The sequence below is a fragment of the Sorex araneus genome, chromosome X (assembly GCF_027595985.1).
Source record: "Sorex araneus isolate mSorAra2 chromosome X, mSorAra2.pri, whole genome shotgun sequence".
Classification (NCBI taxonomy): domain Eukaryota; kingdom Metazoa; phylum Chordata; class Mammalia; order Eulipotyphla; family Soricidae; genus Sorex; species Sorex araneus.
This window is the reverse complement of record NC_073313.1, coordinates 229810590-229827784: the sequence shown is the minus strand read 5'-3', so window position 1 is coordinate 229827784 and position 17195 is coordinate 229810590. Positions and strand designations below refer to the sequence as shown.

General features: G+C 39.8%; 1 protein-coding gene across 4 annotated transcripts in view; it reads left to right on the top strand.

Annotated features, from left to right (window-relative positions):
• The window catches only part of ANKRD44 (ankyrin repeat domain 44), a 341805-nt gene that overhangs the window by 200723 nt on the left and 123887 nt on the right, over positions 1 to 17195 (top strand). For all 4 annotated transcript variants that reach the window (XM_055122139.1, XM_055122137.1, XM_055122138.1 and 1 more), the window contains exons 5-8: positions 8503 to 8703; positions 9060 to 9147; positions 13226 to 13368; positions 14811 to 15023. In XM_055122139.1, the coding sequence (XP_054978114.1) occupies positions 8503 to 8703; positions 9060 to 9147; positions 13226 to 13368; positions 14811 to 15023 (645 nt within the window). The remainder of the gene's footprint in view (positions 1 to 8502; positions 8704 to 9059; positions 9148 to 13225; positions 13369 to 14810; positions 15024 to 17195) is intronic.

Here is a 17195-nt window from a genome sequence, read left to right as displayed (position 1 = left end):
AGATCTGCAGCATCTCTCAGATCACAAAAGCACCCTGTGGATACTCAGCGGCCCAGTACATATGTCTGTTTCTGGTCTGAGTTCAGATGGAAATCTGGCAGGTATATAGATGTCTTCTAGATCTGTGGATAAGCTTTTTGTTTTTTGACTTAAATGAAAAATCATCATTTAAAAATTTTCTCTACTTTATTAAAACACAATGGTTTGCAAAGTGTTCATGATGTAGTTATGACAGGTATTCTATATTACAACACCAATCCCACACCACTGTGACCTTTCCTCCACCATTGTCCCCATTTTCCCAACCACCCCAAAAGCCTGCCCCCATAGCAGACCCTAAATAATTTACTTTATATTGCTTATTACCACTAAACAGCTGATGGAGTTATCAAAAATATTTCAATAAAAATGTTTGTGATCACTATGGGCACATTAAGTCCTTGTCTGAGGGCTAACTGAGCCTTGCGTGTTAACGATTTTGTTAATCGAACTTACTTGTCTTCTATATTACATTCCCAAAGAATCTGGTGTGATTCTACTGAGATGTTAATATTGTAGAGTTTAGAGATGTAATTCCAGAAAATCTAGAATATTTATCTGGGCAGTGAGCTTACATGATAGTGGCAAAGGAATGTGGGTGTGGCTGCTAGGGCTTCTGGAAATATGGGGATGTGGGGGGAGTTGTCCATCCTGACTCTGAGAACTTCCAGAGTTTTCAGCCCCTTAAGGCCAGAATTACCTGAAATTTTAGGCAGTTTGGCATCTATGGATCAGAGATGGACCAGGAGAAAGGCATCGTTGGGAAGGACGAGTAAAGAGAGGCTTCTAAAATCTCAGGGCTAAGACAAATGGAGATGTTACTGAGACTGCTCTCGAAATTCGACGATCAAGGGATGATAATGATGATGATAATTGGCATCTATGTAGAAATCAACTGTGAGGCAATGGAGTCAGGCCATAGGTATGAGTGTGGTTGCTGGGACTTTGGTAAGACTGGAGCTTGGCCTGCCCCTCTCCTGAGATCGCCCCAGAGGTCTCAGCCAGTGTATCCCAGAATTTTTTGTTACTAGTTGATGTCTTTCAAGATTTAATTATGAGTCTCTGGAGCAGGAATCAAGGATGAGCTCACCTGGTGGCAGTGGTGGAACATAAGTGCCCTTCAAATGTTTCTCTTTCCTCTAGAACACATTGTTATCACTATGGGCTAAATGTTGGTAGACAGAGAACTAGAAAAATTATATGAAAGACTAGAATATCTTTATAATTATAAAAAGTTTGTGTACATGAAGAACATAGTTTTTTTTGGCCTGGAAATGGAAAAAAAAGGAAGCATTTTATAATCTATTTGCATGTACATGGGTAGTACTCAGTTTGGGGGTACATTAAAATAATCTAAATACTTGTTGTGGAACTTCATTCTCAGTGTTTCTGGTGAAATCTGTGGTTGGTTCCAGACATTTGCATTTTAAGAGAAGACTCTGAATCATATAGTTTGCAGACCACACTTGGAGACCTGAAATTGAAGACTGAAGTTACTTATTATCTACTCTTCCCAATGTTTAAAGCCAGCAATTCTTGAATAAGCTTCTTTAGAAAATTTTTTCATATCCCAGTATTCTCTAAATCTTTTTGTATATAAGTTCTTGGAATAATTGTATTTTGATAATAATTATAATAATCCAGATGAGTTTAGTGATGGAACAATGTAAAGAAACAGGCCTATATATTGAACAAGTTGGTTGGGCATCTATTTATACATACTTTGCTAAATATGAAATTGTAGTGATAAATAAGGATAAAAGCCCCAAATTGTTTTAGTAATTGCCTTCAGGACCTGAGGGCAACCTTAGAGATGCCAACACACAATAAATGTCATGTTAATAGTTGCATATTACTTTTAGGGATTTCTTACTGACTATAGTGATCTATTCTAACCACATTTATTGGATATAAACTAAGCAAAATTACTTGCCAGACTTAGTAGGGAGTATGGAAGGTGAGGATGACTCAAAGCTTGGTTAAAGTAACTTAGAGTTGATGAAACTTGACATTGCTGTGCCTGCAAAGACTATATATAGTCACAGATGATTACTTTTCCATGAGTAATTTATGATCACTTAACTATAATGCACATTTATGAGTATAAAAATAAATATTAGATATGACAGTTTTTAAGACCCAGGCTTCCTACATCTTTTCATCTTTTCCATGTGCCACAGTGTGTGTTTTCACTTCTTATTACAGGGTTGGAATTGCCCTGTGTTAAAAGTAAGCTCATAAAAAGTAGGAACCAAGTAACTGCAAATGTCGTCTCCAATTCTCTCCCACAGGACATCTGGTGACAGTTCTCCGTCTCTCTACTGTTTCTGTATTTTACATAGAACTTCCTACTATGGAGTGAAATTCAGCCTCAGACTTTCATTCAGAGGAGTGCCAGAATTCTCACACATAGTTAATCATTTAAAAAAGAAGCAAATGCTCTGTAGGATCCTAACTTTTGTGGCCTTTGTGCTGGTCTGGATCTGGAAGCTTTTGTCTTATTTGTGATAAGAGTAAGAATTCAGAAATTTTCTTAGCAATTTTGTAGAGAAATATTGTGCCTGCTAAGTTGAATAATAAGATGATTTTATTTGTAATTTGTTTCACTGTCTTTTTTGGCTTGCTTGTTTGGGGGACACACAGCACTGTCAAGGCTTACTCCTGGCTCTATGCACAGGGATTATTCTTGGTGGGATTCAGGGAATCATAGGGGGTGCTGGCTGCATGCAAAGCAAGCATCTTATCTGGTATACTCTCTCTGGCTCCTGTGCCACCATCTCTTACAATTAATCTACTAGTTTTTATTGTATTTTACCAAAGTATTAACTAATGATGGAAGTAACAGGGCCAACGGACAGGGACTTTGGGCACGTCTGTGGTAGAGACAAGGGACCTGCATATATTTTAACCACTAGACTCAACACAACTCAAAATATATAACCCAAGCTATGATAATTAAAATTTCAAATATATCTGCTATATATATATATATATATATTTAATTTTGCTTTTTGGGTCACACTCAGCGAATCACAGGGTTACTCCTGGCTCATGCACTCAGGAATTACTCCTAGTGGTGCTCGGGAGACCATATGGGATGCTAGGAATCGAACCTAAGATGGCCACATGCAAGGCAAATGCTCTACCCGCTGTACTATCGCTCCAGCCCCATATCTACCAATATTCGTGGTGGCGATGGGGTAGAAGGGAACTTGAGCCATTGGTGGGAAATGGGTTCATGAGGTGGTAGGATTAGAAATGGCAACATTGTATGGCCAAAGCCTTATTGTATGTAATTTTGTAAATTGTGTCTAAATAAAAAGGAAATTAATTTTTAAAATAATTTTTAAAAACATGGTCATTCACGACAAATAATTTGAGATACTATTTAAATATTAGCATACATTCTGGTGGGGGGTTGGTGCTGGAATGGTGCATGCATGAAATGCTGTCATAACAGTATTGTAAGTCACAGTGCCATAAATAAAAATGTTAAAAAATATTTTTTCTCCATTCAGAAATTGTCCTTCCTCCAAGTTAGTGGTTTTCATATCTCATAAATTTCTCTAGAGAATTTCTCTAATTTATTCTAATTTACCTAGAAAACTCCTTGGTATATTTTTTAACCAAGTGTGATATAGGAAAATATACTTCATTTGATTAAAAAGTCATTAAGTTACTGAATAACCATAAAATCACTCTCTCTTAAAATTTAGTTAAGTGTTTCTAGGATTAAATAATTTTTAATTTCAATTTTTTTTATTAAGGTGATGTTACTTACAATACTGATAATGATAGTCTCATGCATATATTTTTCCAGCCCCACACCTGGCACCCTATACCTGGTACCTGCTTCCCTCCACCCCCAAATACCTCCTACCCTCCCCTTCCCTCTTTCTCCTGTCCCCAAACTCAACTGAATAACTCTCTAGTTCTGTTGCCTTTGGCCTTTTGTTGCTCCCTGGATTTAAAAAAAAAAAAAAGAAATGGCAATTTAATTTGGGTTTTGACTTCACCAACCGTGCTTGGGGTCCAGGGGCCACTCCTGCTGACATTCATCTGGGGCTGCAGACCTGATGCGTCGGTGCTAGGATCCAGTGATGCTGTGTACTTAGGTTCAGGGGTGCAGGAAGCAGCCAAAGTTATACCCAGCAATTAGGCTAATAGTGGGACTATGTGGTGGCAGTGTTGCCTTCCTCGCGCCATGCAGAAGTTGTGCTTCAGCCCTTGAGCCCATATGGCAATCTTTACAAAGGAAATTGTTGGGGCTCGAGCCATAGTACAGTTGTAGGGCTTTTGCCTCGCTCGCAGTGGACCCAGGTTCAATCCGCGGCATCCCATATGGTCCCCCAAGCACACCAGGAGTTATTCCTGAGTGCAGAGCCACGAGTAATCCCAGAGCATCTCTGGGTGTGACCCAAAAAGAAGGGGAAAAAAGGCAATTGTTGGGATCAAAGAGATAGTCCAGGGGTTAAGTCACATGTCTTGCATGCAACAGACCCCAGTTTAACCCTAAGTACCACATTATTCTCCAAACATTGAATTGTAGCTCTGGGGGCTTTCCCCAAGTACTGCCAGGTGTGACCCTGGAGACCTCCAAACACCATAGCCTTGACATCCTCAGGCCCTTGCATTGAATTTCATTGAATTGCTGGTGCAGTTGGGGGACAATGGCCCAAAGGGACCCAAATTGATGAGCAATGCAGACATTGATGATGGGAACTTTGCCTTCTAAACAGAGATGACTAGCTAGAAACTGTAGACCACCTCTTGTGCTTGTATATTCTCTCAAGAATCCCAGAGAATTTCTGGACATGGAAGATTTAGTTCTCTGGCTCCAGAAAGCTGCTTTTGCTGTGGAGTGGGGGAGAGGGAGTGTTCTGCAAACTTTTCCCATTAAGAGTCAAATTAGTGGATCAGGTGGGTGTTGACTGCGGCTGGGTCTCTTATAGAGTTGCTGCTCTGCTGTTGTAATTGAAGGCAGTTGTAGACAACATGTAAGCAAATGAGTGAATCTGTATTCTAACACGTATTTATTTACAGAAATAGAACAAAATTTTTCTGTGATTTCAGTGTGTTATGAGGGCTGGAGAGATAGTACAGAGGCTAATGTATTTGCCTTCCCCATGGCCTACCCTGGTTCAGTCCTCAGCACTGCATGTAACCTCCCCAAACACTGCCAGGAGTCATCCCTTAACATAGAGACAGTAGTAAGCCCCAGACACAGATAGATATGGCCCCCAAATTTTAAAAAATAATATATTTTTTTGATGTTTAGAGGTATGTTGTATATTCTTAATATAAATCTGGGACTAGAAAGAATAGTACAGTGGGTAGGGCCCTTGCTGGGTTTGATCCCAGCATCCCATATGGCACCCCATGCATTATCAGGAGTAATTTCTGAGTGCAGATCCAGGAGTAACCCCTGAATTTGGCCCAAAAGCAAAAAACCAAAATGAAACCAAAAAAGAATGTAGACCCCCAAACTCTAAAAGCATTTTATGTAAACTATAATTGGAATGTAAATATCTGTTATCCTTCCTTAGCTTATTGCTTTGGTTGAAATTTAAATTTAAAATATTTACTTAAGGTAGGACTTCTCCTAGGTAATAATATTTCTTTTATCTCATCCAAAAACAATATTTTGTTACCATAAAAATCAAATTTCTAATGGACTCATTTGTCTGATCTCTAAGTAGTATAAATTGGTGAAATATTCTCTTATCTTTCCCACTTGCTACTTAATCCTAAATTTACATAATATTTAATGGCATTAAATTTGCAGAGTAAAATGAAATCACATATATGGCATTTTGCCATACCTTTGTATGGATAGTAAACATTGTTATGTTGTTATTTGGTTTTGAAAGTGTGAAAGGGATTTTTTTTATTCTATTGCTTGGAGATGATTCTCTTCACCTTTTGACAATTTATCTGTAAAACATTTTTAGAATGCAATTTCAAAATATGCATTTTATTTATAAATTAAACATATGAACAACTATCATTAGCTAATATTTCAAGCACAATGTATGTAAGGTAAGGCGTTTCATTTATCATATCTTATATAACCAGGTAGATAATAGACTTCTGATGATTTCTCTCTGTTTTGTCCAAGTTCTTGTCACATCTGATTAATTTTATCATTACTTTGACCTTGTTATGTAGATGATAAAAAGCTTTTAGTAGGAGTAGGAAAGTGTCAACTTGGTAACATTCATGTTATTTATGCTGCATTGGTATTCTTGTAATCTGTGGGCTCCTTGCATGAAACTTAACCATTTTAGGGCATGTTTAGTTTAGGGCACATACTGTGATCTGTAAATGGACTTGGCGGATCCATCCCTGTACATTTTAGGACACTCTGAGTGAATGAGTGATGAGGGTAACTGCCATCTGCTCTGTACTGTGGAGGCTCCTCTCTTCTCCTAGGCCATCTTGAATATTGTAATTAAGGCAGTATTCCATGGGCAGCTGAGAGCACAGTGCTGACCCAGAAGTTCAGTGCCAGCTGAAGTAACTTGTTTTTTTAAAGAAAATAAATGTAAACAAGTTTCCAGTAGTTTCCTCTCACACAACAATAGATTGTGTGTCTAATATAAACTTCCATAATCTTTGAGGACAGTGTTAATAAAAATAGCATATTTTATTTAAATATGAACACTTATATTGTGATTTGACTTTTTAAATCGCCTAATTCTGTTTACCCAGCCAGTTTTTTGTCATCACTGCTGTTTCATTTTGGGGGGCCACACTTAGCAGTTCTTAGTGCCTTAGTTCTCTGGCCCAATTAGTTTTGAGGTTTGAATCCAAGTAACGTTTCTTTTTCTGTTGATGTTTTGCACATGATAGGTGAGCATTAATAATATATTTATGTATAGGTATGTCTGTATTGCTTTTAATGGGTTCAAAGACTATTTAGTTCTTTATTGACAGTCTTGCTGAGGATGTGTGATGTGTATATACTTCTTTGGTAATCTTAATACAATTTTTTTCTTAGAATCTACAGTTTATTATCCTTCAATATAATCTAAATGAAGTATTTCTCAATTATCATACTGTTTAACTAAATTTTCCCTTGAATTTGCTAACCTAATCATCCTTTGATTTCTTTCTACTGCTCAAATTCTCTCTTCTTCTCAGTGTATTGTTAATTCATGGAACATTCTTTTTACTTCATTATGTTGCTGAATAATAAATTTTTCTGAATTCAGATAGCCTATCATAAACTTTTTGTGGGGGTGGGGAACCAACATCCAGCGGTGCTCAGGGCTTTCTCCTGGCTCTGCACTCAGGGATCACTCCTTGCAGGCTTAGGGACAATAATGTGGTGCTAGGTATTGAACCCAGTGTGCAGGGCAAGCATCCTACCCACTGTACTATCTCTCCAGCACCATATCTGAGACATTTTTGTATGTATGCGTATTGAAGTAAATGAGGCATTCTGGGCCTTTGGAGATTGATGTGAACAAGGGTAAGCTCTCTGCCCTGAAGGATGGAAGAAGTAGGGATCCAATGCATTTCCATTAGTTTATTGATGCCACATTGACAAGATGTCTATGAAGAAGCCTCACTAATTGGCCCTTAAATGAAGCTCTGAAATTGACAGCCATTCCCTTCTCAAGCCATGTCGCTCACTTGACTACAAAGAAGAGTGTTCTCAGTCCTAGCTGCTCAGTAAGGTCCCCAGAAATGTTACAGAAATTGTGAGATCATCTTGAATACCTGGAGTAGAAACATTCGTCTGTGTTGCTAAAGGTTCCCACTCTTGTGGTTAATCTACTGTGCAGTCAAGATTGGGAGTTCAGTTCAAGAGCTAAAATGCTGACTTGTCTATAAAAGAAAAAGAGGAGAAGGTTCAGTAAAGATCAAGGAACTCTATGGTTGTAAAAATTTTGTCTGTATCATGGAAAGGTTGGGGAAAAAAGGAGAAATTTCATTATTTCAGTGCATTGTAATTATAGATATTTATGTTCCCTGATCACACAGTGAGTATTAAGATATTGAATCAAAGGACCAACATTTTATAAATTGATCCAAGCGTGTTTAAAGAGCTTTGATTTTGGAAGAGAGATGCTTATTGACAAGTACTTTTCACCTTACATGGTCTTTTGGCTTACAGATATTTTATCCCAGTCTGCACTCTTGTACATGAGTATTCTTATTTGACCTATGAATACCTTATAAAAGATCTTGATGCTTAGAGATATATTTGGAGATATGTCTGGATTCTTGCTTAACAAAGATAGGTAAAGTGAATCTATCTTAACCAGTACCATTGTTTTGATTTGTGTAATAGAGTAGCTTTCTTACCTCAGAAGAATATCCATCTTAAGCCAGCCAGTGAGGGCTGGGAGACCTCCTGTTTCTTTGTAGTTCTAGGATCTGGAGGAGCATCGTATACCCAGTAGATATGGAATGGACTCTATAAGTGATCCCTGCAAACTCTATGTTTTGTTGTAGGAAGCAGTGCAAGTATTGATTAAGCATTCAGCTGATGTCAATGCGAGAGACAAAAACTGGCAGACACCTCTCCATGTGGCAGCAGCTAATAAAGCTGTCAAATGTGCAGAAGTCATCATCCCCCTGCTGAGCAGCGTCAATGTCTCTGACCGAGGCGGGCGGACAGCCTTGCACCATGCTGCTTTGAACGGCCATGTGGAGGTAGGTGCCCACATCCTGGTGAACAAGAATAGAGACCCTCTCAACCCAAAATGCAACTGAAATCTTTTTCTTAAGAAATTTGGAGAATACAATAATAATGTTTATCTACCGAGCTTTAGGCAACTATATCTGCTTTAATACCTAGAGCCTCAATGAATTGAAAAAGTCACCTCTCACCTCCATAATTTTCTCTGAGATGCTTGCCACAAGGTCTTCTGTGATAGCATCGTCCTACTTTATTTGAATTTTAGGTCACTGACCTGTCTTTAGATTTGTTGTGAATTTGTTTCAGATCACTTATTGGCAGAGAAGAGCAGTAGAGTATATGTTTGATTTCTTCATTGATTATCTTTCAGATGGTCAACTTACTCTTGGCCAAAGGAGCAAACATTAATGCCTTTGACAAGAAGGATCGGCGTGCTCTGCACTGGGCAGCGTATATGGGTAAGGATCTCATGAAAGGGAAGCAAAGTAGAGACACCCGTTACTCATGAGCCACAGTTTACCATGCACGTTTTTTTCTTGAGCAAGGAAGAAGCCTACTTAAGAGTAACTTCAATTGAATTAAGATGCAGTCCATTTTACTGGCATCCAGGAATACTCTAGCTTGGCTGTTGCTTTGTCAGAGATTTATATTTCCTATGAAGAGACTGGAATAAACCATGAATGTGTTTCAGTCTCGATTGAAAAATATGTACAATGTGTTCAACGTGTTATGGCAGCATGGTAAGATCTTTCAAAAGAAGAATTGACTAAGAAAGTAAGGACACGAATTCTATTAGTGCACGTGTGAGTAGGGTGCTGGGATTCAAACCCGAGGCCTCACATGTGCAAGGCATGTGCTGTACAACGGTGCTATATACCCAGCCCTACTTGCAAAATTTTGAAAAAAACATGAAGGAAAAGAAGACACTTCCACCCCTTCTTTTTTTTTTTTCTTTTTGGGTAACACCTGGTGATACTCAAGGGTTCCTCCTCGCTCTGCACTCAGAAATTACTCCTAGCAGTGCTCAGGGGACCCTATGGGATGTTGGGGATCAAACCCGAGTTGGCTGTATACAAAGTAAAAGCCATCCCTGCTGTGTTATCACTCCAGCAACCTCTCCTGCTACCTGGCTTTTATGTATATTGAGGTGACCAGAGTGGCAATAGATCATCCTGCTAGGACTTATAGCTTACTTTTGCCCCCTCTGACAGAGCAGAAAAGAGAAGAACATTTTTCATTTTTATTTGTTTTTACTCTAGTTGGCACAAATACAACTAACAAATGAGATATCCCAGCAATATTTATTCTCTGAGTAGAATTGTAGGAAAATAAGAACTAATATCTGTCCTTTGTAATAGAGAATATCCTGCATTTTTTAAAAAGCAGAGGATTCTATCCGCACAGAGTTATAAACAACCTGAATACTCAGCAACAGATTGAGTTGTTATACCATGAGTCACTGTAGTGATGATGACAATGACATTTATTAAAAGATATTTATAAGACATTAATTTAAAATGGGTCATAAACATGAATATGCTTATTTTTGTAAAATATCTGTAAAATGAAAACAGTAGGGGAGATTTTTACACTGGAGATTTATTATCACCAGAGATTGATAATTACAAATAATTTTGGTTTCCCCTCTATCTCTCTCTATATACCTATATAATATATCAATGTATCACGGTATACTGTCATCCCATTGCTTGTTGATTTGCTCAAGTGGGCACCAGTAACGTCTCCATTATGAGACTTGTTTCTGTTGTTGGCATATCAGATACGGCATAAGTAGCTTGCCAGGCTCTGCCGTGCGGGCGAGATACTCTTGGTAGCTTGCTGGGCTCTTTGAGAGGGACAGAGAAATCAAACCGGGGTCGGCCACGTGCAAGGAAAACGCCCTACCCACTGTGCTATGGCTTCAGAACCCCCCCAAATATAATATATATATACATATATTCAATTAAAAATTTGTTTTGTTTTATTTTGAAGGAAGTACCTGGTAGTCCTCAGGGTTACTCCTGACTCAGTGCTCATGAATAACTACTGACCAGGCTTGGGGACCACATGGGGTGTTAGGGATTGAATCTGGGTCTATCAGGTGTAAGGCAAGCACCCTGGCTATAGTACAATCGCTCTGCCTCATCCTCCTAGCATATTTTTGCCCTTTGTGACTCACTTTAAGCAAGTATACAGACTTCTTATCATTATTTAAATGCAATTAATTATAGGAAGAGTGAATTGGGGCAGGTATGGAAGAATGATATAGCAGTGGATCAGTTTGGAGGAATCCTTGGACTTAAATTCCAGATACTAAAGACATTGAAAGCATTCAGAAATATTTTTCAAAGGTGACATGGACTTTTTAGATAGCTGAAGCTGATGATGGCTCCCAGCAATCTTTTACCTGCTATACTATCTATGACTTCACCCCTGGAATTTCTGTAAAGCTATCAAGTCACCCTTTGTGTGGCAGCCGGAAGTATTTATTAGTAAATAGGGAAAAAATACATACATCTATGTTTACATATATACATCTATAGTTATGTGTATATTACTATTTTGAGAATATAAGGAATAAAACCAGAACATATTCCTTAAGATTACACACTAGAAATCATTATTAGTTTTCTTGTTTTGTTTTGGGGCCACTCGAGACAGTGCTCAGGGCTTACTTATAGTTCTGTGCACAGGGATCACGCCTGGTGGGCTCAGGACCATTTGTGGTGCTGAGGATCGAGCCCAGGTTGTCCGTGTGCATGGCAATTGCTCTGTATTAGTACTCTGGCCCCTGAACACTAGAAATTAAAAATATTTTTTCCTAAATACAAGTTGAGAGGTGGGAATTATCAAATTTTTATAATACAAGTTGACTAAGCTTTTCCCCCCTGTTTCATTCTCTTATGTACAAAAACATACACACACATACACACACTCACACCCCTCACCATATGTACACACACCTCTATTTCATTTGCATATTGAAATTCTCTCTCTTTCTCATACACACACACCCCCTTATTTCTCACACATACATACTCTTCTTTTTCACTCACACACTACACTTCTTTTAAAATTTTTTTTAAATTGAATCACCCTGAGCAGCACTTACAAAGCCTTCATATTTGAGCTTCAGTCATACAATGATCAAACACCCATCCCTCTACCAGTGTACATTTTTCACCACCAATGTCCCCAGTATCCCTCCCCAGCCTGTGTCCCACCCCTCCCCCTGCCTTTATGGCAGACAGTTTCCCTCTTACTCTCTCTCTACTTATGGGTATTATGGTTTGTGGTACAGATAATGAGATGCCATCATGTTTGGTCCTTTATCTACTTTCAGCACATATCTCCCATCCCGAGCAATTCCTACAACCATCATAGACTTAGTGACCCCCTCTCTATCCCAGCTGCCTTCTCCCCCAGCTCATAAGGCAGGTTTCTAACATTGGAGCAATTTTCCTGGCCCTGTCTCTACTGTCTTTGGGTGTTAGTCTCATATTATGATATTTTATATTCCACAAATGTGTGCAGTCATTCTATGTCTGTTCCTCTTTCTGACTCACTTCACTTAGCATACTTTCCATGACCATCCATTTATGACCAAATTTCTTGACTTTATCTTTCCTAACAGCTGCATAGTATTTTGTTGTGTAGACGTACCAAAGTTTCTTTAGCCAGTCATCTGTTCTTGGGTACTTGGGTTGTTTCCAGATTCTGGCTATTGTAAACAGTGCTGCAATGAACATACAGGTGCAGGTGTCACTTCTGCTATGCTTTTCTGCACCTCGGGATATACTCCCAGAAGACACACTACACACTTTTCTATTTTTCTTATACACACACACTGACACACACTATATTTTAGGCCTTGGAGTCAGTTCTTGTAGCCTACCATTCTATTATCGACTATTTTTACAGCACTGACTTGAAAACATCAAATAATCTGTAGTTACAAAATAAAGGTCAAAAAATAAAATAAAAACAAAATAACGGTCAACTACACCAAAGTAGAGGACTTTCTGTTTAGTGACTAATGTACAAGAATACTTCTAATTTAAGCCATTTGAAATTGCAATTTTTATGGGTCAAAAAATAATAGCAATTTATATGATTTAGTGTTCATCCAGAGGCATTCTGACTGATAATTTTTCTTTCATTAGTTTTTCCAATGCTTTAAGTGGACTCTTCAGTGAGGGATGGTATTTAGTCTCAAAAGTGTTGCTCTCATTTTCACACAGATTTTTGAGGATCTGCCAGTAGGCGAAACTCATAATTTACTTGTGAACAGGCATCATTTCTAGATCCCTTTGAATTGGCTTCCATCTGAATCAGCTTCCGCAGGCACTGACCTAGTACCTGTCACATAATACTCACACCGCAGAAATTTACTCAATGCATAAGCACAAACCAGCATTTTCTAAATTGCCCAGGAATGTACTGGTGCCAGTATAAGCTAATAATTGGGGTTGAAGGTATTGCCAAATTGTATGGCCTATAAATGTTAATGATGTTTTTTCTGCTTTGTTTGTAAAGGCCACCTGGATGTTGTGGCATTGCTCATTAACCACGGTGCAGAAGTGACGTGTAAGGATAAGAAGGGTTACACCCCGCTTCATGCTGCAGCCTCCAACGGGCAAATCAATGTTGTCAAACATCTCCTGAATCTGGGTGTGGAGGTGAGCTATGATGAATGTATTGTCCCCTAGTGTATTTGTGGATATTCTGTCATTTTGAAATAAAGTCTTATGGATGTGTAAGTTTATATATACATATATATATAAAATTTAGGTGACCTGACTTGCATTCCCAACCTTGGTATGACCCTAGAAGGAATGTTTCACAGTCTCTAGATAGGTACTCCATAGTGACTTCATGATGTAACATTGACCTAGGCCTTATGGCACTTTCTTTATCTAGAAACCTTTCTGTACACTGCCTAGGGCCTTCTGCTTTTAATAGCAGAGTTTGGCGCATTCATTATTTCAGCTCCCAACCCACCGCCGGTGTCAGAGTCCCTCCAGTTACCCACAGATACCTTGCTCTCTCCATCACACCTTAAAATTTTCTTTTTTTACTTATTTTAGTTTGGGTCACATTAGAAGAGTGTTGACTCTTAGAAGATTTATGTTTTTTTTGTTCTGTATCCAAAAACTAAATCCTGTTTGCATTTTGATTCAACAGGTAAAAAACTCTACTTTTTTTTTTTTTTGCATCCTATCTTTCTGACTTAACATTGGCACCTGATGACAGTATGTGTCTACTAAGTAGAGGAAAACTAGAAATTAACTAACTCACTATATCTACACCGATAGAAAATACTTAAACTTATATATTACATGTGATACAGATTCGGAATTTTTAAAGGACTGGTGAGGGTGCCTTGTCTCTCGGAACTCACCGCCCAAGATATGACTTATAGGCAGGAGCAAGTGAAGGAGTGAGTGTGGCAGGGGCGAACCATGCACATGCTTAGTGCTGAGCTGGAGCAGTCAGCCTAGCGCCAGGGTTCTTCCATGAGAGGAATGGGAGTAGAGATGGGACTGTGGAATGTTCTGTCCCTGGAGGGAAGGAAAAGCAAGCTGCAGCTCTGAGACTGTGGAGGTGAAGTCCTGCAGCAGCAGGGCAGGCTTGGAAAGCAAGAGGGATCCTGGGAGAGCTTCAGGGCTAGAAAAGAAAAGCTTCCTTGTGAGGTGTCCGGCAGCAGAACCCCATTTCTGGCTTTGGGTTCTGCAGCAACAGCCTCTGCCTCTCCCAACTCTTTCTCTTCGTATTTTGATACTCTTTTCTGGTTTCCCCTGATGTTTTGATCAGCCCTACTATTCACATTCATATCCCCTCTTGCACATGTTGAAACCTCAGCTGGTTCTTCCCAGGTTCACTTTTTTTTCTCCATATTCACCTTTTGTTTATCTTCACCTCAGACTAACAGGCTTCCCCAGGATGGGGTACTGGGATAGAGAAAGTACTGAATTACAATTACATTATGAAATACATAATTACATAATTACATTGATGGATGGATACTTTCTCTAGAAAATTGTGTTGGGTGTGTTGGTGTGTGTGTGTGTGTGTGTGTGTATACAATGTACTTTAAGTGCTGTGTGTTGAACTTTCACAGATCGACGAGATCAATGTCTATGGAAACACAGCGCTTCACCTTGCCTGCTACAATGGGCAGGATGCTGTCGTTAATGAGCTGACCGACTATGGTGCTAATGTGAACCAGCCAAACAACAGTGGGTTCACCCCTTTGCACTTTGCAGCAGCCTCCACACATGGTGCTTTGTGTCTTGAACTCCTAGTCAACAATGGGGCAGATGTTAACATCCAGGTATGACTTTTTTAGCCTCTTTTGGTGTCCTAAGTACATTTGCACAAGCTTCTCAGCAAATTCAACTGCTGTAAATGATGTCATGTTTTCATAACCTGTAACTCCTAGTATCTTAATTGCTGCAGCCTTGTCCAGTGTTGGGATGCTCCATAAATATTGTTGGCTGTTTTCAGGAGTGGTGATACCATATGCCCCTGATAGTTCAGTGAATGTTGCAGAGTTGGTATTGTTTTTTATAGATGTTGTCTCAGCACAGAAATTAATACTGAAATTGAATATTGAGTTGGTAAAACAGTGGTACTGAAAAAGAAAAAAGAAAGCTTAATCTAATGACTTCAGGTCATTTTCAACCTTGCTATGGGCCTACAAGGAACGTAGGGCCCAGTTCTCTATATAGGAACTCCAGTAGTGGCTTTATAACATAACACTGACCTGGTCCGTATGGCAGTTTCTGTATCCAGCAATCTTTCTGGGTACCACCTACTGACCTCTGCTTGATCCTGGGAAAGTACTTCAAAATGAGATTTAAAAAAAAAAAAAAACAAAAACCTCTGCTCTAAAGGAATTTTCAAAAGGGTAAGGAGATAATGTAATTACAGGATCACTGTCACTGTAAGTGTATCACTGTCATCTCGTTGTTCATCGATTTACTTGAGCAGGCACCAGTAATGTCTCCATTTGTCCCAGCCCTGAGATTTTAGCAGCTTCTCCTTACTCATCTTTCCCAACGATTGGAGGCTTTTTTCAGGGTCAGAAGAATGAGACCTCTTACTGTTACTGTTTTTGGCATATCTAATATGCCATGGGGAGCTTGCCAGCTCCCCCGTGCGGGCAGGTTACTCTTGGTAGCTTGCTGGGGTCTCTACGAGGCATATATATTTATTTCCCTTGCGGCCATGTGGTCCAGGAATATATTCAGTCATGCATGAGGCTCGGCCTGAATATGTGGAAAGCGGCCTGGAACATGGAGGCAGTTGGGTAGTGGAGGTTGGCTGCCGGGGCTGGGTCCCTTAGGGAGGGGAGGGCTCTCACCAGCCCCCCTCTGCTGTGCCCTAAGTGGAAACAGCCTGGTGTGGAGTCCACTGGCATGGTTATGGGGGCCTCATTTTATACTCCCTTCGGGGAAAAGCAGCTGTGAGTTCTGGAGGGTGGCTGATGAGGAGTTATCTGGCCCCGGTAGGAGGTAGCTTATGGGTGTGACCCCTGGATCACCAAAGACTGGGGGAAGCAGACAGAGGGTCTCTGTTCCTGGTCCCATTGAGCCCAGAGTCGAAGATCACAAAGTTCTCCATTTCCTGGGTTCTGTGGGACTTTGTTCATGCGTGAGGTTCGGCCTGAGCGTGTGGAAAGCAGCCTGGAGTATGGCGGCGGTTGGGTAGTGGAAGTCGGCTGCCAGGGCTGGGTCCCTTGGGGTGGGGAGGGCTCTCACCAGCCCCCCTCTGGGATGCCCCAAGTGGAAACAGCCTGGTGCGGAGTCCCGTGAGGCAAGGATAATGTGAAGAATGACATGAAAGAGGTAATAAAGTGAGTCAAGCTGTAAGAAACAAGTCAGAAGTGGAAGTTGCCTTTGTGTTAAGACTTGAATGATTGTACTCAGTTGAGATAACAAAGGATAGAGGGTATATCAGAAAGGGGGCATTTAAGGTAGACAGAATACCATGAGAACAAAGGGATTAAATGTTGAGAAACAGGAAGCCTTTAGGGTAGACATCAGGTAATTAGTCAGCTCTCTGTATCAGATAACCAAGGGAAACCTCCAGGTTACTGGGTTACTTTCATTCTCTGAGCTGCTGAAAATTTTTATTTTTTTTATTTTTTTTATTTTTTTTTATTATTTTTTTTTTTTTTGCTTTTTGGGTCACACCTGGCGATGCACAGGGGTTACTCCTGGCTCTGCACTCAGGAATTACCCCTGGCCGTGCTCAGGGGACCATATGGGATGCTGGGATTTGAACCCGGGTCGGCTGCGTGCAAGGCAAACGCCCTACCCGCTGTGCTATCTCTCCAGCCCCGCTGCTGAAAATTTTTAGATTGTAGGTGGAATATTCTAATCTGCACCAGGAGACCTCATACACAACCTTACCTATCATCTGCCGAGAGAAGGAATCTGAAACAAAATCCAATAATATCATGTCTTGACTTTTGAAAAGTTATTTATATAATAAATTGCAG